At 42.0% G+C, this 25,169-nt stretch overlaps 1 protein-coding gene across 2 annotated transcripts in view; it reads left to right on the forward strand.

Moving 5' to 3' along the window:
* The window catches only part of NIPAL2 (NIPA like domain containing 2), a 76,694-nt gene that overhangs the window by 26,265 nt on the left and 25,260 nt on the right, over positions 1-25,169 (forward strand). For both annotated transcript variants that reach the window (XM_037131107.2, XM_037131106.2), the window contains exon 4: positions 10,854-10,913. In XM_037131107.2, coding sequence (XP_036987002.2) covers positions 10,854-10,913 — 60 coding nt within the window. The remainder of the gene's footprint in view (positions 1-10,853; positions 10,914-25,169) is intronic.

Genomic DNA, 25,169 nt, shown 5'->3' on the forward strand with positions numbered 1-25,169 from the left:
GTGTTTCCACAATGAAGAAAGCTTCATGGATGGTTTTTCAATAGCACCTACAGCCTAGGCTGGATACTTCCCCAATAAACCAGAGCAGTGGAATGGCCCAGAGTGCAAGCCTGAGGGCCCCACTGCGGAGAGTTCGAGTCGCAGTCCTGCTGCTGGGAAGCTCAGCGACCTTAGAAAGTTGTTTACACCGGTTTGTGCCTCGGTTATCTAGTCTGTAAAATGGGGACACAAAGAGAGCCTGCCTCAGACATTGTCATGGGGCAGCACTGAGGAAACACTGACACCTGAGCACAGGTGGCACAGGTGGCTCTGCAGTCCAGCATGTGACACGGTGGTGACAGCGCCAGCTTGCGCCCCTGCGATGTACTGTCTTCATCATTAGTAGGAACAGAGTACATCGTTCCTTAGGACGGAGTTCACTTCCACAACCCCAGAGATGGCTGATGGCTAGATTTTCTAAAGTGGATGAACCAATTCAGTAAATGCTTTTTGTCGTTCTTATCCAATGAAGGGTTAATTTTGGGGGAGCCGAAAAGCAGGGTTCTCACAGCTCCTTTGTTCAGCCATGAAGCAGCAGTCACCTCTGACTCTGCCCCAGAGTCCCTACCAAAACACGTTGGAAAATGCCCGGACTGCCAACCCACCCACCAAGGCAAAGCGCGGTTGGAGAACAGGCCCCGGGTCCTGCCAGAGGGAGGAGCTGACGGCCTGCGCGGCCTGCGCCGCCTCGTTTTCTTGCTCAGGCTTCACATACACTTCCGCTCACTTGCAGATTGACTTCAGAGAGGCTGAAGGGCAGATTTCTTTCTAGCTGCAGTTTAAGAATACGTTTCCTGAAGAACTATTTATGCACCATACCAGAAACCCAGTAAAAAGAAGTCAGTCGGGCGCGCTGCGGAACTTCTGCGGGCGCTGCCCGCCGCAGGCACTCACACCCTCTTCCTCCGGAGGCCTCGCCCGGCCCCTGCACCGCAGGCAGGCAGCGGGCTTCTCCCTGTCCCCGCGCCCCTCTGCGGGCCCTCCCCTCGTCCGTGCCGTGCCTTTATGTGACTTAGAAAAAGGCAGCCTTGTGTCTATGAGTCTGTTCTATTTTCTGTTAGTTTGTTTTGTTCATTAGATTCCACATATAAGTGAAATCATATGGTACCTGTCTTCCTCTGACTTATGTCACTCAGTATAATGTCCCCCAGGTCCATCCATACTATTGAAAAAGGTAGAATTTCCTTCTTTTTTATAGCTGAGTAGTATTCTGTTGTGTAAATGGAACACAGCCTTTATCTAGTTGTCTACTAATGAGCACTTGGGCTGCTTCCGCATCTTGGCCGTTGTAAATAACGCTGCAGTGATACAGGGAATAGACTGGCAGCCGTCAGAGGGAAAGGGGGTCTGGTGGGGAGGTAGAGCAGGGTAAACAGGGAAGAAATGGTGATGAAGGGAGACTTGACTTGGGGTGGTGAACACAATACAGTATACAGATGACGTATTATAGAATTGTACACCGAAGCCTTTATAATTTTATTAACCAGTGTCACCCCCTGTAAATTCAATGAAAAAATAGATGATAAAAAAAGAAAAAGGCAGCCTTCACATGACACTTTATTTCTATCTGTCTGCAAATTGTATAATATTAATTTTATTCCAGTAGGACACTCTGTTGCCATCTGTCAGAAAATCACCCTGAGAAATACACAAATCCATGAAATCTGAGGTGTGGGCGGGGCCTCCTCCATTCTAGCATCTTTCTCCACTGCACAACCTGCTGAGCTGTGCAGGTGGCCCTGGCCTCGCACTTGCCCTTTGGTAAATGCCCTCGGTGACTTGTTTAATGTCCATCCTGGCCGTTTTGCTGAGACCCAGGGGACTGGGGACTGCGGGGGTCTGGTAGCCTGCCATCTGCTCTTTCTAAGAGTGTGGCACAGGGAAGTCACACAGTACAGGCTTGCAGAATTGGTTTGAAATTGAATTTTGATAAAAATAAGGATAGGATGTTCTGTTCTAGGGTGCTGGAACAGAAACAACACGTGTTGAAAAGGTTTCAATTCCTGATGAGGCACAATGGTTAAACATTTCACACCAACGGGCCCGTGATATTCACCCTTGTAAATACTTAAAGGTGTGTAAGCCTGTCCTTTGGGAGTTGAGTTAGATTCTTTGTGCATCTGCAAAGTGTCCTTCAATTAAAGTTTTTCTTTTTCTGTGCATCGCCATGCCTGTGATGTATGCTGTGCTTAAGCATTGAGAGATGGTTTAAAATAATAAAGTTACCAACCATTCAAAGAGTTGAAGCCACACAAAATTAAGAAGATCCATGGCAGACCTTACTCAGTATAAAATGAACTTGCCCAGGGGTGGCAAGGCAGTGGGACACGAAGGGACATTGCTGCAGCAGCCCTGGGGGCGGAACAAATAGAACGCGATGGGTGTTTTTCTGTTTTATGCCTCTGAGTATATTTGTTAAAAGTAATTAGAAAAGAGTTCAGAGAATGTAGCATCTTTTTCCAATTAAACTCAAGCAATACTTAAGAAATAGTTAAAGGTAAGAAACTAAAATTGAGTGTGCATCCACTATGCCAGATGCTATCTGAGACAAACTTAATTTGCATAACTGTTTCCCAGATAAATAGCAGTGAATAATAAGTAGATTAAATTTGAGATGAGGTATAGGAGATCAAACACTTGGAATATTAAATGGAATGATAAAATTAATAGCAGCTAGGTCTCCTTGGCCCTGGAATAATTTCCTAAGAGAAACAGTCACCCTCTTCCTGGGCTAATTTGGATTAAGACTGGACAGCTGACACACTGAGAAAATGAGAAGAAAATGAGACTTATGACTGATAAGTCTTTTCCGTCTCTAATTTTCCCTAACATGCTGGCTTTTGCACAAAATGAAATTCACAATGTGGAGTGCATGTTGTTCCATGCATTTCTCTTGTGCTGTTAGGAAGCTCTCAACTGAAACGTGTCTGTGACCCATTAGAGGATGGTCATAGCATAGCCAGAAAGCCCGGGTGAGGCCTTTTGGAGTTCCAAAGAAGACATCTCAAGCAGAAACTTTGGTCTCCAAGATTTTTATTAGAAACAAATGAAAGGAAACATGCACAGACCAAGGAGCGAGCGGCCAGTTGTGTTCCTCACACGCTGTGGAAGGTCCCGGTCCTTCAGAAGCCCTGTACCTAGTGCCCAACCTGAATAAGGTCACTGGAGCTCTGAGCCTCCTGGGCTACCTGTGGAAGTGTCACTTCACAGGGACGTTTATTTTCCTGTTAGAAATATGCAAAAATATCTCTCTTCTCGGTGACTTGCTGCTTTAGCACATTGTACCAAAACCAGCCCAAATAAAATGTGTGGGGTGAAATTCTGAGGCTCTCACCTTATGTCTGTCTATCCACGCACTCAGCTGAAAGCATTCCAAATACCTAAAAAACTTTACAGGCAATGCCTTTTCCACCCATCCTTATTTTTTGAGAATGCTACAGAGTATTTCTAGAGAAATCACTATTAATGAAGTAATGTGCATTTAAATTTGTAGTACAGTTAATCTTTTCAATGATAGCAGTTTACTTTTTTTGGAATCTTTCAAGTTTAATCACTAGTATGTGTCAAGAAAAATGTAGAAAAGAAAGGATTATTGTTCTTAGTCCAGGTAAATTTCCTCACTTGAAACTATGCAAATTACCTATGAACTATCTCATTATCTTCAATAAATGACAATAGCAATTTTTATTAAGATGAGTTACTTGACACTTTTATTCCTGCTGTTATGAATGGTGGGCCAACTTTTCTCCCTGTAAAGGAACATTTTTCAAACTGTCACATCCTCAGATCTTCACATCCTCACTCCATGGAGCACATTGTAATTGACGTACTTTCCCCCTGCAATTCTGCAACCAGCCAGGAATGGTCATTAGGGAGCAGTCAGTGCCTCAATCTGGTCCGAGTTGCCTGAGCCTGTGAGCACGCTCAGTGGGTCCATATGTTTGGAGCTTGATTGTGACTGACGTGAAAGTGCTTTTGTGGTTTGCTTTTTAGCAGCACAATAAAGCTGCCATTCTAAGTGGTCAGAAACCACAAGCCAGATATTTACATGTAAGGGTCTGTTTGTAGCATTATTATGTAAATATATTCTTTTCATGTCATGGGTTACATTTTTTTATAAAAAAAAAGTTTTCTTTACTACTTTGTCTTCTTCTTCTCTGTATTATAAACACATACTCTGAGTTCTCTTCAGATGGGAGACAACAAACAACAAATTAAATGTCCGGGAAATGAAAATCAATGAGATTTTCATTTGTGGACTGCATTCGTTTTGACAACCTGGTGGCCTGTCGACCAGATCTGGCCTCTGTTGTGTTTTGTTTGGCTCAGAGAATGCTTAAAAGAATACAAATCATTTTCCCATGTTTGAAAACTGGGCCATGACACACAAGAACCGGATATTTGTCCAAAAGAATCCGATTTGGTGGCACTGGACCTGCAGTGTGCTTGGGCTGAATGGTGGCTGCCTCTGTCACTGATCTTGTGTGATCCAAGTCGTCACAGCCCCCCACCCTCATTATTGTCTCCTCTTTGGAGAACCACCTAGCTAGCCACTGTACAGCATTTGAGTTGTGACCTATGGACCAAAGGTAGTTTTGTCTTTCCAGTTGAATCAGATAAGAATATCATATCGTAATTAATTTAAGTAACATATAATTAATTTTTTAAGCTCTGTCTTTGAAGAAGTAGTTACAAAAGGGTAAAAAATGGAGAGAAGTAAATAAACGTGAAAAAAATCTGTTTAAAATCTCCATACTGTAACACATGTAAATAGTTATTGAACTTCCTTCTGTGCTATTAAACCTTTAATTTAAAACGTTATTCAGGGAGGTAGAGAATTCAAGTAAAAAATTACACAGATATCTTAATGTTGCAAATTGAAAAAAGGAATGCCCATTTACCTATTGTTATACAGACACAAAAATCTAAAGTGATATGTAAAAATCTGCCCTTGAATTTAATTGCTACCATATAGAAATGTTACCTAGCTAAGAGGCATTCACCTCTTATGGTGTTCCATTCAAGAACAAAACATGGTTGTCATTAGGTAATTTTACTGACTTGCAGCAAGTAAAATCGGCATCCAAAGCTCTGTCTTCCCAGAGGGAGGCTTAGCCATTGCTTATATGCCCTATTTGGTTAATTACATATCAGTTTCCTCTTTGCAGTTGGTTAAACTTATCTACTTGCCTTTCTCATTACTTGCCTTTCTCGTCAAGCTCCTCATTGCAGCTGCATCTGCAAAATACTGTGCATTTTAACACTTAGCAAGAATAGCATTAAGAACTGCCGAGACCTTGAGTCTGTTGTCCTAACAGAAAATTGATGCTTGAGTTACTAATCCTCATCAGTAGCTATTACAGAGGAAAACCCAAATTGAGTTTGTACAACCTCTCTGAATTCTCATGCACCAGTTTCATTTGTAGTTGTTTTCTCTTGTTTTCCTCTCACTTGTGGCCTGCTATGGATCACCAACTCCTGACCATGCTAAGCTAAGTAACTCTTCCATTAATAACAACCAGGTTTTAGACCAAGTCTGAGTGATGTCAGAAAGAAGGTGAATGAAGAACAAACTCAGTGTTTATTCCTAAGCAAATCAGGAAGCTCACCACCAGGACACGTACCTATACCTGAAACTGGTCTGTCACATCTAGACTGGTTCACCTGAAGCCACCAGAATATTTCTTGGCCTTTATCTAATTGCATCTGGAAATCTGAATCGAAATGCCTGTGTGTAAGTTTCCTTATGTCAACCGTGAACAGAAAGCATCTTCATTCAGATTGCTAACCTGAGTGATGCTTAGTGGCCCAAAAGAGTATAGATGCATCACCAGTAGGAGTAAGTCCATTATAGCTGTTGCTAAGATTCTTTGTGACCAAGGCCAGGGGAAAGTATTAATAAACTTCCCCATAGGAGCACTATTTGAACCAAAGAAATGACTAGAAGAAGCTTTTTTGTCCTTTCCCCTTATGGATAATATTCCTGCTATCTTTTTTCCCCATGATTTCTATTCGAATTTGGTATGTCATCTTTCATATGCTGCCTTTCACCTTCTTCACTACTTTATAGTCACTTGTAGTCCAGTTCCTACTTCTGGAGTCACTGTGTGAGACTGGAATGAATTTAACCCCAGTGTCCATGAGCACTTGTGCAGACCGGCGCCAGCGAGCACTCTCTGTGCAGAGCCATGTCCTATGAAGGCCAGAATGGGAGAGGATGCATGAACCTCTGCCCAAATATGCCTATAGTCCAAAATGTACACAGAAGTGTGTGTTGAAGTACATGTTAGTAGTAACTGTAGTTAAGGCATACCTAGTATAAATCTGTGTAATTTGCAACTATGTTCTGTTTTAATGGGTTCTAAGCTATTGATCTTGAACTTTTTTCCTGTTGGATATTAAATTTTACTGGAGGAATAAACGTGTAATTGATTTTCCCCCTTTCTCAGTGTTCACTAAACAATGGCTGTGGTTATAGCAACAGCTAGGCAGGGCTGAGTTTGACAGATCTCTGATTGCAAATATATATGGGGGCACTTCAGTTTATTTTTTCTCATCTTAAAAATGTACTGCCCTAATTAGAAGTCATGGTATTAGCTGTTGCCCAGATACTGTGTTTTCAATCACTGCTTCTCTCATTCTAACAATATTTTGCAAGGTAGATGAGTTACAAGTAAATGTGTCTTAATAGGATGTTCTTTTCTTATTACTTTCTTTGCTAGACAGATAACATTTAAAATCTTCTTATTCTCTTACATAAACATTTTATAGAAAAATGTCATGTTCTCTTAAAACAGAAAAAAGATTATAGAAGTGCCTCAGACATAATTTTTTTCAGAAAGTAAAAATAGCATATTTATGTTTCATAAAACTCCAATAACTATATTACAGCAATTGATACAATTTGATGATTAGTGCAGTTCAAGCTTATTGTTACCAATCATGTCCTTTTTGCTCTTAGCAATGAAATTATCTCCTGCAAAATATTTTCCCATATTTCTTCTGAAAGTGAAATTATTTATGAAACTGTGGCTTAGCAACATAAAGAGAAGGAAAATAATTCCTTTCTCACTTCAAGGGAGGCAGTGGCGTGTAGTTTACTAGAAAGAGCTCTGGACTGGAGTATGGAAACCTGGGTACTGGTTCCAACCTGTTGTAATATAAATGCTTGTCAGATGAACAGATCAATGAATAAAGAAAACCTCTTTGGACCTCAGGTTCCCAGTTATAACACTGAGGATCTGCAGTAGACTGTTCCTATGTCTCCTACCAGCTCTAAAATCCCCTCCCTCCACGTAAGCAGTGTCTCCCTTCTTACTGGAGCCCTTTGCTGAGAAACAGCCCTCTGCTGTTACAAGGGAGTGCCTTTGGTGTGTGTTGGTGTAGCTGTACTCTGCCCTTTTATTGTTAATCTGTCTCCCTCTGCTTGGAAACGTTCCTTACCTAGTTACACAGGAAGTCAGTGATTGGGGCTGGCAGGGAGGTCTTAGTTTTTATACCTTTTCTGATGCTCTCACCTGTGAAATTCGTTGCCCTCAATTATTTTGGTCTGGACCCAAAGCAGAAAATTTCTGTGCATTTTCACATCTGTGCCAAACTCAATTTTTAATGTAATGGGCTATGTACCTGTAAATTAGTTTATCTACAGAAAATAATGCTTTAATGGTTTAAAGCCATACCACACAATTAAATGCATGCTTGATGGACATTTCCCATGTTGTGTTACAGGTCATTCCTATAAATAACTGGCCCAGGAAAAGTTTGCAAGGGTGTAGTTCAACTTGCATGAGAGAGAGTTAGCTTGAGAAAAAGATGGAAAGAGCCCATGAGGATCCCAGTTTATTTTGAATGAGGGTGTCCTGTATAGAGTTATTATTTTGTTTCACTTTTTTAATTTATTGTTTTATTGTTGTTCAAATACAGTTGTCTCCATCTCACCCCACCGTGCTCCCCTGCCCCACCCATCCTCTCCCCCACCCTTGAACCTTGTCCATGTGTCCTTCATACAGTTCTTTGATGGCCTTCCCTTATGGTCCCCTATTATTCTTCTCCCCCCGCTCCTCAAACTGTCAGTGTGTTCTTTATTTCAGTGTCTCTGGTTGTATTTTGCTTGTTTGGTTGTTCTGTTGATTAGGTTCCACTTATAGATGAGATTTCCTCAGAAAACTAAAATGGAACTGCCTTTTGACACAGCAGTCCCACTGCTGGGATTATACCCTAAAGATCCTGAAGCACCAATCCAAAAGAACCTGTGCACCCCAATGTTCAGAGCAGCACAATTCGCAATAGCCAAGTGCTGGAAGCAACCTAAGTGCCCATCAGTAAATGAGTGGATCAAAACACTATGGTACATTTACACAATATTATTTTGTCTTAAATCAATTGCCAGAATACCAGGTATGGTTATATTCAAATTTAACTGATTCAAATGATTATTATACAGGCTCATTAAAATTATATCTACGAAGAACTTTTAATGACATGGCAAATTGTGTATAGTATATATAGTTGATATGGACACTGGCCAGCAGTGTCTGCGGCATTATGGATGAGATATTAGACAAATTCACACTGACTACTGAGTCCTGTGGAGGAAAAGGGATGGCACGGCCACTCGAGAGGAAAGCACTCTGACCCTTACCTTGACAGGCTTTTATTGGTTTATTATAGCATACATCAAAGAAGGTTTCCATTCCTTATACTTAGGTTTGCTTTAGGTAATTACTTTTTACAGATAGCAACGGAAGGAATGTTACTGATTACTTCTTACAGATTAACAAGGAAAAAATGTTGCAGATGCAAGGGAACAATAAGAGTAATTGGTCTGGTTGCACCTCAGTCCTTGGGAGAATTAGCACAGACTTCAGGAAGTTACTTTAAAGATATGCAGTAAGCATTTTCTGCCTGAACTCAGGGTGAGGGAGTTTAAGCAAGAGCAAGTTGCAAAGCAGCCTAGGTACAATGCAGGCCTGATTCCCCGCGGGAGAACCGATCCATGGGTTTGGCTTCTGCGCTCCACAACGCGCCTATTGAGTTTTTCAGTAGGGCTGAGCTACAATTGCCATTGCCAGGCAGATCGGTGCCCTACATATAGTAAACGAGGAAACTGAGAAATGAATTTTTGCTTTATAGTTGATCTCAATTAAAGGAAAAAATAAAAATTAACATATTAACTGCAGTTTTCACTAAATGATGATATTGTTTTATAATGACTTTTCCCCTGCATTTTTACTTTAAAAAACTTGGCTAATAATTTTTGTAAAAATTGAAAATATAAACTACGTTGTTTTTGTTCTCTGTATTATTACCAGTTTGCATTTTGCCATTCCTCATAGAGGAATGGCTCCATAAGAGGAACAATGGAGAGAGGTTCAACTCACCCACACACTGAGCCATAGCAGCGGTGGTTTGTAGTTCAGTAGCATCAGTAATGGGAAAGAGGGGAACAGCAGGGGTGTCCAACTTGTGGCCCATGGGTCACATGAAGCCCAGGATGGCTGTGAATGCAGCCCAACACAAAATCATGAATTTACTTAATACATTATGACATTTTTGTGTTATTATGTGTCGCCGTGTATTTAATGTGTGGCCCAACACAACTCTTCTTCTTCCAGTGTGGCCCAGAGATGCCAAAACGTTGGACACCCCTGGATCACAAGGGTCAGCAAACACAGGACAGAAATCCCACAAACACTCTTATTTGTGTGCCAGGTACTAATTACATGCTGGAGATCTTTGAAGAATAAAATATATGAGTGTATCCGAGAAAAATGGACTGCTGGTCTTTTGGGAGAGACAGGCAAATCTTCGGTGTGATGAAAAGCTGTCTCACAAGGGGCACTACAAGGGGGCTCACACAGGGGGTGGAGTGGTTAACCCCGTGGCGGGGTGGGAGGGGGACCTGGCACTGATGCTTTCGCGTAGAGTTGCTGGAGAGGATGGAGGCAGAGTTGAGTGGGGAAGGCCCAAGGGGAAGTCCTTCGGCATGAAACTAAATGGTGGTTCTGGGGATTATGACTCCTTTAGTCAGGGCAAGCACAGAATATAAAAGAGATCAAGGCCAAATGTGGCAAGGAAAGTGGCGGGAACAAAACCTGGGTGCTGTCTTTGGCTGCCTTGGTCTTGTAAATGAGAAGAAGCTATTACGAGGTTTTAAAGCTGTGGGCTGACATTAAAATTGCATTTTAGAAAGATTACTCTGGTGGTGCTAAGGGGAAGGGGGAGTAGAATGGGGGGGCCGGTGGGAAGCTATCCTAGCGGCCTAGAGGTGAAGCTGGCCTGAGCTGGGACAGTACAGTGAAATGAGGAGGAAGGGGTGGGTTTCAGGGTAAAATTCAGATTAAACAGGCCAATAGCCCTTTGGATGTATAGTGTGCAGGGCGGGGAGACTAGCAGGAGTCCTAGGGTTCTGTGCTCCATAGAGGTATCAAAGGAATAGAGGTTATAGCAGGAGGGGAAGGGAAATCATGAGTTTCAGTTTAGGATATAAAGTTAACACTTCTTTCTTTCCCCCTTTCTTTCTTCCCTCCCTCCCTCCCTCCCTCCCTTCCCACTCATTTAATTACTTAGCCCTCACTGTACACAGGATACTATCTCAATCATTGTCCTAGGGCCATTGTAAACCAGGCCACTTTCCATGTGTCCTGAACCACGAGCGGGAAAGAAGTCATCTTTACAGCCTCAGCTGCTGGGTGTCTCTGACCAGGACACAGCTAGTCAGGCCTAAGACACAAACTGCTTGACTCCTGTCCAATGGCACTGTGTAGTGTATGTGTTTATCCTGGAAACACCACTAATGGCCATTTTCTTTCTAGGTAGTGCCTTTATTTCTGCTGTGTTTCTGAAAGAAAATTTGAGAGCCTCTGATTTACTAGGTAAGTAATTCTTTAAATCATGTAATGATATCACTGCTTCGTCAGGAAATAAATAATACCATCCCTAAACAACATGTGCTTTAAGAACCGGGAACAAATTACTGAAATGGATATAATCTTGGAGCCGCCATCCGCTCTTCCCTGGGACGTACTTCCATTTCCACCGTGCCCACTCCCCTTACTGCTGACCACAGCAAATCATTATTTTAGAGTGTTGTTATTAGGAATTTTATGAAATCTTTATGAGCATAATAAAAATCCAATAAATTTCTCTTCAAAGGATGTGTTTGTTGAACAGTTCCATGAAAGTCCTACATAAAAAGGAAAACCACACACAAAAATGAGATGCACCAGTTAACTACCTGATTTCTATTTAGCTCTCTCCAAAAGAATAATATGGAACACTGTTCTTCCAATTTTTATTTAGAAAAATAGCTGTCAGCGGAAAATCACAGCAGCCTTCCAGGCTGTAAGGAAGATTTGTTATATAGCGAAGCCGTCACAAATTGATTATATTTTCTATCTCTTGTTGGAAATATCATCGGGGAAAAGAATTATATATGGAGACTCATGTTTTCTCCCTTGAGAGAATGTTGTCTGAATGACTGCTGACGTGTGATAATGAGTGTGACACTTCAGGCACTTTGAATAAAGCTGTGTCAATGTGCTTCCAAGGAGAGCACATTTATTTTAAAAATTCAAGCTTTAAATGGGACCTGTGTTGCTCTGTTGAACCTTTGTTTTCTGATTATGTTTGCCTTGAGCCCAGTGTTTTAAATGCGCTTTCACTTTTTTTCTTCCTCCTTGCTTTGATTCTGCTCGTAGAGTGTCTAGTCAAGGCTGTCAAATTCTTCATGGTTAAAATGTTTTTCCAGATGAAGTCATATGTGACCTGTGTCTTGTCAAATATATTGTTTTCTATACTTTTTAAAAACAAATCATGGTGTGTGCAATCAGTTGTATGGAATCAGAAATAAGAATGAGCAATGTGACTTCCGGCCAAGATGGAGGCATAGGTAGAAACACCGTGCCTCTTCGCACAACCAAAATTAAGGAAAACAAAGATTTAGAAACAAAAACACAACCGGAACAGACAGAAAATCTAACTGTACGGAAGTCTGACAACCATTCAACCAGACCAGTAAAAGGGGCGGAATCAGTGGTCTGCAGAGAGGGGTCACGGCAGGAAAAGGCGGTGGCTGCCAGACCCAGGAGTGCAGGCAGTGAGGGGCTAGCAGACCCGGGGCACAGGGAGGAAAGGAGCAGAGTGCACAAGGCCACTGGCTGACCCCGGTCACACATTCTCGCACAGATAAACTAGGGAAAAACAGACAGTGAGACGGACCACGCAGCACAGGTCTCCAGTGCTGGGAAATAAAACCTTAAAGCACTGATTGAGAAGGTGCCAGGAGAGACTCCCAGCCTCACAGGAGAGTTTGTTGGAAAGACCTATGGGGTCCTAGAACACACACAAGCCCACCCACCCAGGAACCAGCACCAGAAGGGCCCAATTTGCTTGTGGGAAGGGGCAGAGAGGACCAAAATCCAAAAGAGAGCAGAACGAACACCATTGTTCCCCCTCTGACCCCACCCCCACCTACTGTGTCACAACCCAGTGACTGCATTGCTTGGCCCTGGTGAACATTTGAGGCTCGACTGCTCATATGTAGCAGGTGTGAACAGACTAAAACATTATGGCTCAAATAGAAGAACAGAACAAAGCCCCAGAGCCAATACTTTTAAGTGACCAAGAGATAGCCAGCCTATCTATCAGATGCACAGTTCAAAACACTGGTGATCAGGATGCTCACAGAACTGGTTGATTTTGGTCGCAAATTAGATGAAAAAATGAAGGCTACACTAAGTGAAATGAAGGAAAATGCACAGGAAACCAATAGTGATGAAAAGGAAACTGGGACTCAAATCAATGGAGTAGACCAGAAGGAAGAAGGAAACAACCAAACAGAAAAGAATGAAGAAACAAGAATTCAAAAGAATTAGGAAAGGCTTAGGAACCTCCAGGACATCTTTAAACATTCCAACATCCAAATTATAGGGGTACCAGAAAGGGGAAAGGAACAGCCACCAAAAACTTATTTGAACAAATAATAAAGGAGCATTTCCACAATCTGGCAAAGGAAATAGACTTCCAGAAGGTCCAGGAAGCTCAGAGAGTCCCAAAGAAGTTGGACCCAAGAAGGAATACACCTAGGCACATCATAATTACATTACCCAAGATTAAAATGAAGGAGAGAATTCTAGAAGCAGCAAGAGATAAAGAGACACTCACCTACAAAGGAGTTCCCATCAGACTGTCAGCTGATTTCTCAAAAGAGACCTTGCAGGCAAGAAGGGGCTGGAAAGAAGTATTCCAAGTCATGAAATCCAAAGACCTACATCCAAGATTGCTCTATCCAGCAAAGCTTTCATTTAGAATGGAAAGGCAGATAAAGTGCTTCCAAGGAGATCACATTTATTTTAAAAAGATAAGGTGAAGTTCAAGGAGTTCATCATCACCAAGCCCTTATTATATGAAATGTTAAAGGGACTTATCTAAGAAAAAGAAGATAAAAAAACATGTATAGTAAAAGGATAGCAAACTCACAATTACTAACAACCACGCCTAAAACAAAAACAGAAACAAACTAAGCAAACAACTAGAACAGGAACAGAACCACAGAAATGAAGATCACATGGGGTTAGCAACAGGGGAGTGGAAAGAGGAGAGAGGGGGAAAAGGTACAGAGAATAAGTAGCATAGATGGTAGGTAGAAAATAGACAGGGGAGGGCAAGAGTAGTATGGGAAAAGTAGAAGCTAAAGAACTTATGACACATGGACATGAACTAAAGGGGGGGAATGTGGGTGGGAGAGAGAGTGCAGGGTGGAGGGGAATGAAGGGGGGAAATGGGACAACTGTAATGGCATAATCAATAAAATATATTTAAAAAAAGAAAAAAAAAGAATGAGCAATGCCTGAGTTTTTTTAATTAAAAAATATAGGACCTACATTATTTTTCTCATTTACCTAATGTCTTTGGGAAACTTTAAATTGTTTTATGTAAAATATGTCATCATTTGTAATTAATGTTTAAATTAGTGTTAAGGTATTTAATGAAATAATATTAATGGATATAAAGGGAGATTTGCTAACTATTGTGACTACTAGTGGTAAAAAAAATGACTAATTAAAACAGAATCCCTGCCCTCAAATCGTCAAATAATATAATTGATATTATATATATATATATACACACACCTATAAATATTTTATATACATAAAATTTTAAAAGCAGGAAATAATGTGTATATAAGGCCCGAAGCCATTAGTTTAGAACAGGGTTTCTCGGCCTCAGCACTGCTGGTATTTTAGGCTGGGTAGTTCCTCACTGTAGCGGCTGAAACTGGGTAGCTTCTCCTGTGCCGTGTAGGGTGTTCAGCAGCATCCCCACTGGCCTTTCCAGATTAGGTGCCCATAGCACCCTCTGCACTGGTTACGATAACCAAAGGTGACTCCAAACATTGCCAAATGTTCCCTGGGTGGTAAAACCGCCCCCCAGTTGATCTTGAATCAGAGAATCTCAGATTCTCTGGCCAGTCGGGAATCTCAGAGAGAATTTTTTACAGCAGAGGCAACATTTGAATCTGCTCTGATGGCTGAATAGGACAGGCAGGGCCCACGTCCGAGCAGTGGTAGGAGCACACACAGAGGGAATACACAATTAACAAAGGTGTGAACAGGTAAGGCAGGTTTCTGTTTAATTCTGTACTACAACAGCTGCCAGCAAGGTTTAGGAAAAGAGTGGATGGAAGGGGAAGAAATAGTAATACCAATATGTGCAGAGGGTTTGATTACAAACTTGGGAAAGTGCGGGACCAACTAAACATACTAAAAGCAATTAATTGGCTCAACATCAAACGAGATAAATTAAACTCACTCTCATGGGTTCCAGTCTGAATTCAACTTCTGCTGCCAGCTGTGTGGCCAGCGTAATATCACTTCACTTCTCTGAGCTTCAGTGTGTTGCCAAGTATTGGAGACTGTTTCAGTGATCGAATCGGGTGATTCACACAAGCACTTTGAGAAATGTCAAGTCCTTTCAATTGTCATCATCTCTATGACCAACTTGACTCCCAAAGGTAAGACTAAAAAGGGTCATAAGGAATAGGAAACATACACATAGACACATGCACATGACTGTACCAAAGTAAAATCTCTACTAATGCTTTGATTCTTTGCTGATTTCACTTATTTTAATAACAGCTAAGCTCTATTAAGTATTTTTTCTTTCCAGGTACAATAAGTGTTCTATATGAATCATCTCCTTTAAATGTGGGAACAGCTCCTTCATAGCACTAATCCTTAGGTTAAATAACTTGTCCAAGGTCATATACCTGGGACACAGCGGGCCAGCACTCTGACGCCGGGGGCCTGGAACAACTGCAGTGACAAGGCTGAGGCTGAGTCGCCCGTGTCAGACACTGTGCGACTCTGCAAAGTCACTGCATCTCTTTAAGCGTCAATTTGCTCACCTTCAAAATGGAGATATTGCCTACCTCATAAGATTAAATTAATGTGTGTAAAACTCTCAGTACAGGGCCTACCACATAATATTATCATTATCATTATTATTACCGTTACTACTACAACCACTGTCAACCATCATCCTACTGGCCTGGTTCATCAGAACAAACCTCGATGCGGCTATTTTTGCAAACTTTCATAATCCAGGTAACATTCCCACAGCTCTGGCTGGGGTTCTGTTCTTTCCCTTCCTAACTTGAGGCTTAAGTTGGGCTGTATAACTGATGCACATTTATTTCATACTGTAGTTAAAAGTGGTCAGCTCTTGGCTTTAATAAGGAACTGTTTAGTCGCCGACTTCATACCCATGTCTCCAACGGCAATGTCACAAGATTACCATAATCTGGGGCATTATAGCCCACTTCATACTTAGGGAACGGTTTTTCCCCAACCTCACTCAGTAATGTATTAAGTCACATGTATTTTCTTTTGTCCTGTATTGCTGTCGCCTTGAGAAAAATTGACTCTTTCTGTTAAAATCTAAAAATGCATTTTTTTCTTCACCAGAGACTGTAACCAAACAGGGAAAAAGAATACTTAGTGACATTTTTTCAAAAAGATTAGCATGCAAGCACGCTAAAAATTAAATTGTCAAAATCTGCAAAATAAAATCATTTCTTTTTTCCCTGCTTGAAGCAAATGAAAGTTTGTTTTGCATGATGGAACAAATGAAGATTTTTGGACCATGTGGGAACAAGCTGAACTAATTTATTGCCGAATGTTGCTCTGTGACTATGAAGCTTTTCACCACTAGCCTCAAAAAAATGACCTCACAAAAGCCATGTCTGAAAAGAATTGCCAACTATTATTAACTCAATGACAAGCTTTGGACTATGTTCTGATTCTTAGTGGATTAATAACTTCAAATTATTTTTGTGATTTTTTTGTCCTTTAAAAAAAAAGCACCAGATTTCTTCCCCCCATAATCAGCCAAAAATGATAGTGTGTTTTCTTCTCCTCTCCCTTAGTCATCGAAAGCATTGAACCTAATAGCCTGTGAGTCCTAGTTGATTTAAGTCCAGATAGTATTATCATAAAAATAAAAACTGCAGTCAATTCATCAGCACCCTGCAGAGACTAGTAACTTAATTACTTCAAGTCACTCGTTTAGGTTTCATTAGATAGAATGTCAAGAGATTAATAGTGCAGTGAAGACCACCACCTCCCATCCTTCTCCCACACCTGAGGTCAGCTTCGTGTGGGGTCAGTATCTAGAATACTAATCTAGCCAAACAAACCATGATTTCTGGTTGAGAGGACAGATGAACTATTTTGGTTTCAAAGCTGCCTCAAGAATGGCAGATTGTTTGATAGTAGGTTCGGGACTGATTGTATTCTCTACCTTCTTGAGACATCCCAATCTAAATCCTTCCCAGGATTTAGTTGCCATAAGCCTGAGAATCTGGAGAGATTATACTGAGGGGACAGAACATCCCAAATGGTTTGGTATTAAGGAGTCCAGGTTATTCTGTGACTCTTGGTATCCCAGGATAGTCATAACTGAACCCCCACTGGTCAGAAAACACTGCAAAGGCCAAGAGAATCAGACCTCAATCTCAGCTGGAGTTAGGTTAGCTGAATATTAAAAAACTCTCAAGACTATCAGAAGTAAGGTCAAGTCATATTCCAGAAGCTTGACAATAGACAGTGAACACTAGCCAGCGTCCAGCTGGGGAGTAGGGGCAAAATTAAAAGACATTTCAGGTTTTACCTAAGCGGGAAGGTGGGCTCAGAAACCCGATGTCCGCTGGGGAAGAAATGTGCGAGCGGATCTTGGGATCCAAGGCCTGTGTGGACAAGAAACTCAGCAGGCGCAGGGTGCCAGTGAGCAGACGTGTCCAGAGGAGCCCAATTCTAGGCTGTCCTTCCATCAGCCACTCTATCCTTCATTCTCAGCGCACAGTATCCACAGGAGACTTTTACAGCAGAGCAGCGCGGCTTCCCGAAACAGAGGCTGCAGTCTCACAGCTGGATCCAGTTAAACGTCAGGCTTTTCCCAAAGTATAAAATATTCCTCCAAGCACTGCTTCAGGATGATATAAATGGTCAAATATGTTTAGAAAATATAACAACCGTATGCTCTAGGAGATTCACAGTGAACACCAACACACTGAGGATCTCAGGGGCCCCTCTGTAAAAGAACTACTTAAGTCTGTTCAGTTCACCTCCTCCCAAATCAATTTGACTCGAGGCCTTTGTTGGTGGAGCTTATGTTGCCATCTTACGAAACTGGTTCCAGTTTGGTTCCAGTTTGGAGATGCTCTTCCAAAGGAACCTCAGGGCTGGTCAAGGACCACGGGAGAGGGCAAGTCCTTCTGTCCTTGGGGCGGGTGCCTCGTCTGCTCAGGTCATGCTCTGTACAGCTCCTGGGAGACCACTGGCTGAAACCACAGTGTGCGTGACAGCCCTTAGCTGTCCATTCACCAGCCCTGGTCCCGTCATACAAGAGGAGGGAGACTAGTCATTATGAAAGGAGCTCACCTGGGTTCCAATCCAAGCTCTGCACTCAGCTAGAAGATTCCAGACAAGATAGTTATTCCCTCCATGACTCAGTCTTCTCATGTGTCCAGTATGGATAGTAATAGTTTAATAGTATACAATGTTATGTACTATGTATATATGTACATATATATATATACATGTTATAATAGTATAATAACATAATAGTATAATTGCCTTTCAGAGGTTTGTTGTAAGGATTAAGTTAGTTACATATAAAATATTTAGAATTGTGCCTATAAGTTTTAGCTCTTACCATTACACCTCTGATTATCACATTTTAGTGTGATGGTGATCACAGTGTCACTCTCATGTCAGCCATGCTTGTCTGTGAAATCAGTAGTTTTAAGAACATCCCTCACTGCCGGCCAAGATGGAGGCATAGGTAGACACACTGTGCCTCCTCACACAACCAAAATAAGGACACCAACAATTTAGACACAAAATAACAATCAGAACTGACAGAAAATTGAACTGTATGGAAGTCAGACAACCAAGGAGATAAAATAGACACATTCATCCAGACTGGTAGGTGGGGACAGAGTTGGGCAGCCAGATGGAGAGGGGTCCCAGCACAAAAAGCGGTGGCACCGGGCACACAAGGCAACTCAGGCACACAAGACAGCATCAGGCGGACCCTCGGCATGCAGGTGGCAGCTGGCAGACCCTGGGCACAGGGTGACAATGGGCAGACCCTGCAAGGTGGGGATTGTGAAGCGAGGCACTGCACACAAGGCAGCTGGCTGCATTGTCCCATGTTCGTGTGCAAATAAACCAGGAGAAATTGAGGAGCAAGACAGACTGCACAACCCAAGGTCCTGTGCCAGGAAATAAAGCCTAAAAGCACTGATTGAAAACACCTATGGGAGTTAAGGTGCTGGGAGAAGACTCCCAGCCTCACAGGAGAGTTTGTTGGAGAGGCCCACAGGATCCTATAATGTACACAAGCTCACCCACCTGGGAACCAGCACCAGAAGGGCCCAATTTGCTTGTGGGAAGCAGCAGAGGGGACTGAAATCCAAGAGAGAGCTGAACAAGCGCCATTGTTCCCTCTCTGACCCTGCCCCCACCTACTGCATCACAACCCAGTGACTTGGGTTGCCTTGCCCTGGTGAACACTTAAGGCTCCACCGCTCATATGTAACAGGCGAGACCAGACTCCCCCCCCAAAAAAATGGCCCAAACGAAACAGATCAAATTTCTACAGCAAATACAACTAAGCGACCAAGAGATAGCCAGCCTATCAGATTCACAGTTCAAAGCATTGGTGATCAGGATGTTCACAGAATTGGTTGACTTTGGTCTCAAATTAGATTAAAAAAATGAAGGCTACACTAAGTGAAATGAAGGAAAATGCACAGGGAACCAATAATGATGGAAAGAAAACTGGGACTCAAATCAGTGGAGTGGACCAGAAGGAAGAAGGAAACAACCAAACAGAAAAGAATGAAGAAACAAGAATTCAAAAAAATGAAGAGACTTAGGAACCTCCGGGACATCTTTAAATGTCCCAACATCTGAATTATAGAGGTACCAGAAGGGGAAGAAGAAGAGCAACAAGTGGAAAACTTATTTGAACAAATAATAAAGGAGAAAGTCCCCAATCTGGCAAAGGAAATAGACTTCCAGGAGATCCAGGAAGCTCAGAGTCCCAAAGAAGTTGGACCCAAGAAGGAATACACCAAGGCACATCATAAGTACATTACCCAAGATTAAAATGAAGGAGAGAATTCTAGAAGCAGCAAGAGATAAAGAGACACTCACCTACAAAGGAGTTCCCATCAGACTGTCAGCTGATTTCTCAAAAGAGACCTTGCAGGCAGGAAGGGGCTGGAAAGAAGTATTCCAAGTCATGAAATCCAAAGACCTACAACCAAGATTGCTCTATCCAGCAAAGCTTTCATTTAGAATGGAAGGGCAATAAAGTGCTTCTCAGATAAGGTGAAGTTCAAGGAGTTCATCATCACCAAGCCCTTATTATATGAAATGTTAAAGGGACTTATCTAAGAAAAAGAAGATTAAAAAAATGTGTAATAAAAGGACAGCAAACTCACAATTACTAACAACCACGCCTAAAACAAAAATAGAAACAAACTAAGCAAACAACTAGAACAGGAACAGAACCACAGAAATGAAGATCACATGGAGGGTTAGCAACAGGGGAATGGGAAGAGGAGAGAGGGGGAAAAGGTACAGAGAATAAGTAGCATAGATGGTAGGTAGAAAATAGACAGGGGGGCAAGAATAGTATGGGAAATGTAGAAGCTAAAGAACTTATGACACATGGACATGAACTAAAGGGGGGGAATGTGGGTGGGAGAGAGTGTGCAGGGTGGAGGGGAATGAAGGGGGGAAATGGGATAACTGTAATAGCATAATCAATGAAATATATTTGGAAAAAAAAGAACATCCCTCTAAAAAGTGATTGTCCTCCCTTAGTATATGCACGCCCCTCCCCCCACAGTTACCTCGTTTATAAAGAGCCGGGATGAGCTCCTTGACCTCTTTTGCACGGACGGCAAGTTTACGGCAAGAGATTTTATTAGTATTTGTATATGGTATCGAGCTAAATCTGAAACTCCCCCCAGTGAGTGTAGACTTTCAAGTGACTTGAGTGAACATGTGTTTCCTGCAAGCCTGGGCATGAGGGTGGCGGTAGGGCTGCATCCCTATACCATGGTCATGTCCAGTTGTTGACTCCCACCTGCAGCTTACCCACAGCTGCTGCAGCCTTGGTCCTCGCCAATGTCCAGGTGCCACGTGCACCAGTTCCTCAAAGATAGCAATGGGTAGCAAATACAGGGCTGCTGGTGTGTCTTCTTCTCTGTCACCTGTTAGTTGTGACATTTCCTTCTGTCTTCTCTTAAGACTAATGGAGAGAAGTCTTCACTAGGCAGCAGCCAATTCCTTCCCAGCTGACCCTCATCTCAAATTGAATTGTTCTCCCCTGAGAGATAGCCCCAGAAACTCCTGATGATCCCTGCATTATAATGTGAGATACAATTTTGAATTAAATTTTAAGCTGAGCTCAGGTGGCCTTTGACTTTTGGTGTTCAGCATCCTGAGGTCATTCTGTCCCAGCATCCTCTGTCACACCAGACCTCCAGGTGAGATTTTCAAACATAGTATCCTGCTCCCCAAACTGGCCTCTTGCAGAGCCACATTCCTGAAGTCTAGCAGGTATGACACATTAATTTGCGCCTAGAGATGAGAAGACTGAGTCACAGAGGGATAAAGAACTTCCAACTAGCAAGTAGCCATGAAATTTGGATTCTTTGGGAGTAGTTTCAGCTTAGACACCGAGGTCCAATTCTTGACCTGAAAGGTAACTATTTCCATGGGCAAAGAGCATGTCAAGTGCTGCTTCCCTTCCTTTAGTGTCTCACTTTTCCAGATACTCCTTTGGGCAAATGGACCAGCAGAAGGTGAACTAGCCAGTTTTCTAGGTCAGAAATCTGTGTCTTTTAAAACAGGGAATATGAGTGGCTTTACTGAAATACAAATAGCGGGAACTGACATCTCATGCCACTTTTAGAAAAAAGTAGGATATAAATAAATCTTAAGGAAATTTATTTAAGGAACTGCTAATGACTACCTTCAACACTTTTAAACATGAAAAATGTGCACATGATTTATAAAGGAGACAATCATATAGAAAAAAATAAATGACACCAATTAAAAAGCATCTAACAGATGGCAGCTATCCAGACTGCCCTTGTAATTGTCAGAGGTAGCTGCGATTAAAATTATTAAGAAAAAACAAAGTATCACCTACTTAGCTACTGGAGAGTTACTTACTAAACTCACAGTGATGTGATACCCACACAAAACAATGCATATAGAATATACTTTGATGCCAAGGTTGTGGGTTCAATCCCCTATCAGGGCACATACAAGAAGTAACCAATGAATGCATTAAATAAGTGGAGCAACAGACTGATGTTTCTCTCTTTCTCTTTCTCACTGGCTCTCTCTAAAATCAAAATATTTTTAAAAGCTACTTTGAAAGTGTAACTGCAAAGTCATTAGTCATTGTATTTGTGTGTAAGGAGTTTTGAAATGCAGCAAAGATCTATGTTGGTATAAAGGACAATGTACAAACGCAGGAGCAGATGTGAAATGGGAGGGAGGGATGTGTCAGAATGTGGCCCAGGGACTGTACTGGACAGTTAAATAGGTAGCACTCCCTCCATACAGTAGAATACAGTGCAGACTTACAGAGAATGAGGCCACCAAACATCTACTGAAATGTTCCCCAAGATGTTCTGTTAATTAGAAATAAAACAGGGACTTCCACCAAGATGGAGGCATAGGTGGAGATGCATTGCTTTCTCACACAACCAAGTTTAGAGTCAACTAAATATTAGCAACAGAAAACAACCAGAACACAGAAAATTGAACTTTTTGGAAGTCCGATAACAATGAATTCTTCAGCCTGAACATTAGAGGGGCGAAACCAGCAGCTGGCGGAGCGGGGTTGCACAGGAAAACTCGGTCAGACGGACTCAGGCACACAGAACCCAGGCGCAGGGTTGCAACAGGTGGACCTAGTGAGCGACCCAGCGAGCGACCACTGGGGAACCAGCGAGGGAGCAGGGCCGAGATTTTGAAGTGGTCGCGCATTCGTGCGCAGATAGAACAGCGAGGGAGTGAGCAGTTAGACGGGACCCAGCAGGCCCCAGCAGTGAGCAGCAGCAGAGGGCACCACCATTTCCCCCCCCCCCCCCCAAACACAGAGGGGTCCCATCCCGCTCTGACCACGCCCCCACATACAGCACCACAACCCAGCGACCTGGGAGTCCAAGGCTCCCCTCCTCATACTTAACGGGTGCAAACAGACCAAAAATGGCTCAAGAAGATCTCAAAGCCCCAGAGCCTATAAATCTAAGCGATGAAGAAATAGCAAAACTCTCAGATGCACAGTTTAAAACACTGGTGATCAGCATGCTCACAGATCTGGTTGATTATAGCCACAAATTAGAGAAACATATGAAGGCTAAATTAAGGGAAATGAATGGAATTACACAGGAAACCAATAGCGATGAAAAGGAAACTGGGACTCAAATCAATGGAGTGGACCAGAAGAAAGCAAATAATGGCCAAACAGAAAAGAGTGAAGAAGCAAGAATTCAAAAAAATGAGGAGAGTCTTAGGAACCTCCAGGACATCTTTAAACGCTCCAACATCCGAATTATAGGGGTACCAGAAGGGGGAAAGGAACAGCCACCAAAAACTTATTTGAACAAATAATAAAGGAGAATTTCCACAATCTGGCAAAGGAAATAGACTTACAGGAAATCCAGGAAGCTCAGAGAGTCCCAAAGAAGTTGGACCCAAGAAGGAACACACCAAGGCACATCATAATTACATTAGCCAAGATTAAAATGAAGGAGAGAATTCTAGAAGCACCAAGAGATAAGGGGACAGTCACCTACAAAGGAGTTCCCATCAGACTGTCAGCTGATTTCTCAAAAGAGACCTTACAGGCAAGAAGGGGCTGGAAAGAGGTATTCCAAGTCATGAAATCCAAAGACCTACAACCAAGATTACTCTATCCAGCAAAACTTTCATTTAGAATGGTAGGACAGATAAAGTGCTTCTCAGATAAGATCAAATTCAAGGAGTTCATCATCACCAAGCTCTTATTATATGAAATGTTAAAGGGACTTATCTAAGAAAAACATGAACAGTGAAAGGACTGCAAACTCACAGTTAGTAGCAACCACACCTAAAACAAAAGCAAACTAAGAGGACAGCTAGATCAGGAGCAGAACCATAGAAATGAAGATCTCAAGGAAAGTTAGCAACAGGGGAGTGGGAGGAGGAGAAGGGGGGAGAAGGTACAGAAAATAAGTAGCATAGAAGGTAGATAGAAAATAGACAGGGGGGCAAGAATAGTATGGGAAATATAGAATCTAAAGAACTTGAGACACATGGACATAAACTAAAGGGGGGGTAATGGTGGAGATGGGGGTAGGGTGGAGGGGAATGAAGGGGGTAATAGAACAACTGTAACAGCATAATCAATAAAAAATAAATCAAATTAAATTTAAAAAAAAGAAATAAAACACAATACAGGAGACTTCCAGCCAAGATGGAGGTGTAGGTAGATACACTTTGCCTCACCACACAACCAAAAGAAGGACAATGCTAATTAAACATAAATAAATAAACAGAACTACCAGAAAATCAAACTGTATGAAGTCAGACAACCAAGGAGTTAAAGAAAAAACATTCATTCAGACTGGTAGGAGGGCAAGTTCAGGAAACTCAGAGTCCCAAAGAAGATGGACCCAAGGAAGCACACAGCAAGGTACATCATAATTACATTATCCAAGATTAAAGATAAGGAGAGAATCTTAAAAGCAGCAAGAGAAAAGTAGACAGTTACCTACAAATGAGTTCCCATAAGACTATCAGCTGATTTCTCAAAAGAAACCTTACAGGCAAGAAGGGGCTGAAAAGAAGTATTTGGAGTCATGAAAGGCAAAGACCTAAATCCAAGATTACTCTATCCTGCAAAGCTGTCATTTAGAATGGAAGGACAGATAGAGTGCTTCTCAAATAAGATCAAATTCAAGGAGTTCATCATCACCAAGCCCTTATTATATGAAATGTTAAAGGAACTTATCTAAGAAAAAGAAAAAAATCAAAAATATGAACAGTAAAATGACAACAAACTTGCATCTACTAACAACTGAACCTAAAAAAAATCAAAAACAAAAATGAACGCAGCAAACAAGTACAACAGGAATGGATTCATAAAAATGGGGATCACATGGAGGGTTATTAGCAGGGAATGGGAGGGGAGAATGGGGGGAAAGGTACAGGGAATAAGAAGCATAAATGGTAGGTAAAAAATAGGGGGAGGGTAAGAATAGTATAGAAAATGGAGAAGCCAAAGAACTTACATGTACGACCCATGGACATGAACTAAGGGGGTGGGGGTGAGGAGTTGATGGCAGGAGAAGGGGTACAGGGTGAAGAGGAGTAAAGGAGAGGAAAAAGGGACAACTGTTATAGCATAGTCAATAAAATAAATTTTAAAAATAAAGAAAGCACGATACAGAAAAGTGTGTATGATATTGTTTGTGTGAAAAACCCCGAACTCCTACACACTAACACACACTTGCAGATGAGATCCCTGAAAGAAAACCTCAGGAGCTAGTGGCT

This window comes from Artibeus jamaicensis, unplaced genomic scaffold, assembly GCF_021234435.1.
Source record: "Artibeus jamaicensis isolate MK-2021 breed Jamaican fruit bat unplaced genomic scaffold, CSHL_Jam_final scaffold_916, whole genome shotgun sequence".
NCBI classification, from domain to species: Eukaryota; Metazoa; Chordata; class Mammalia; order Chiroptera; family Phyllostomidae; genus Artibeus; species Artibeus jamaicensis.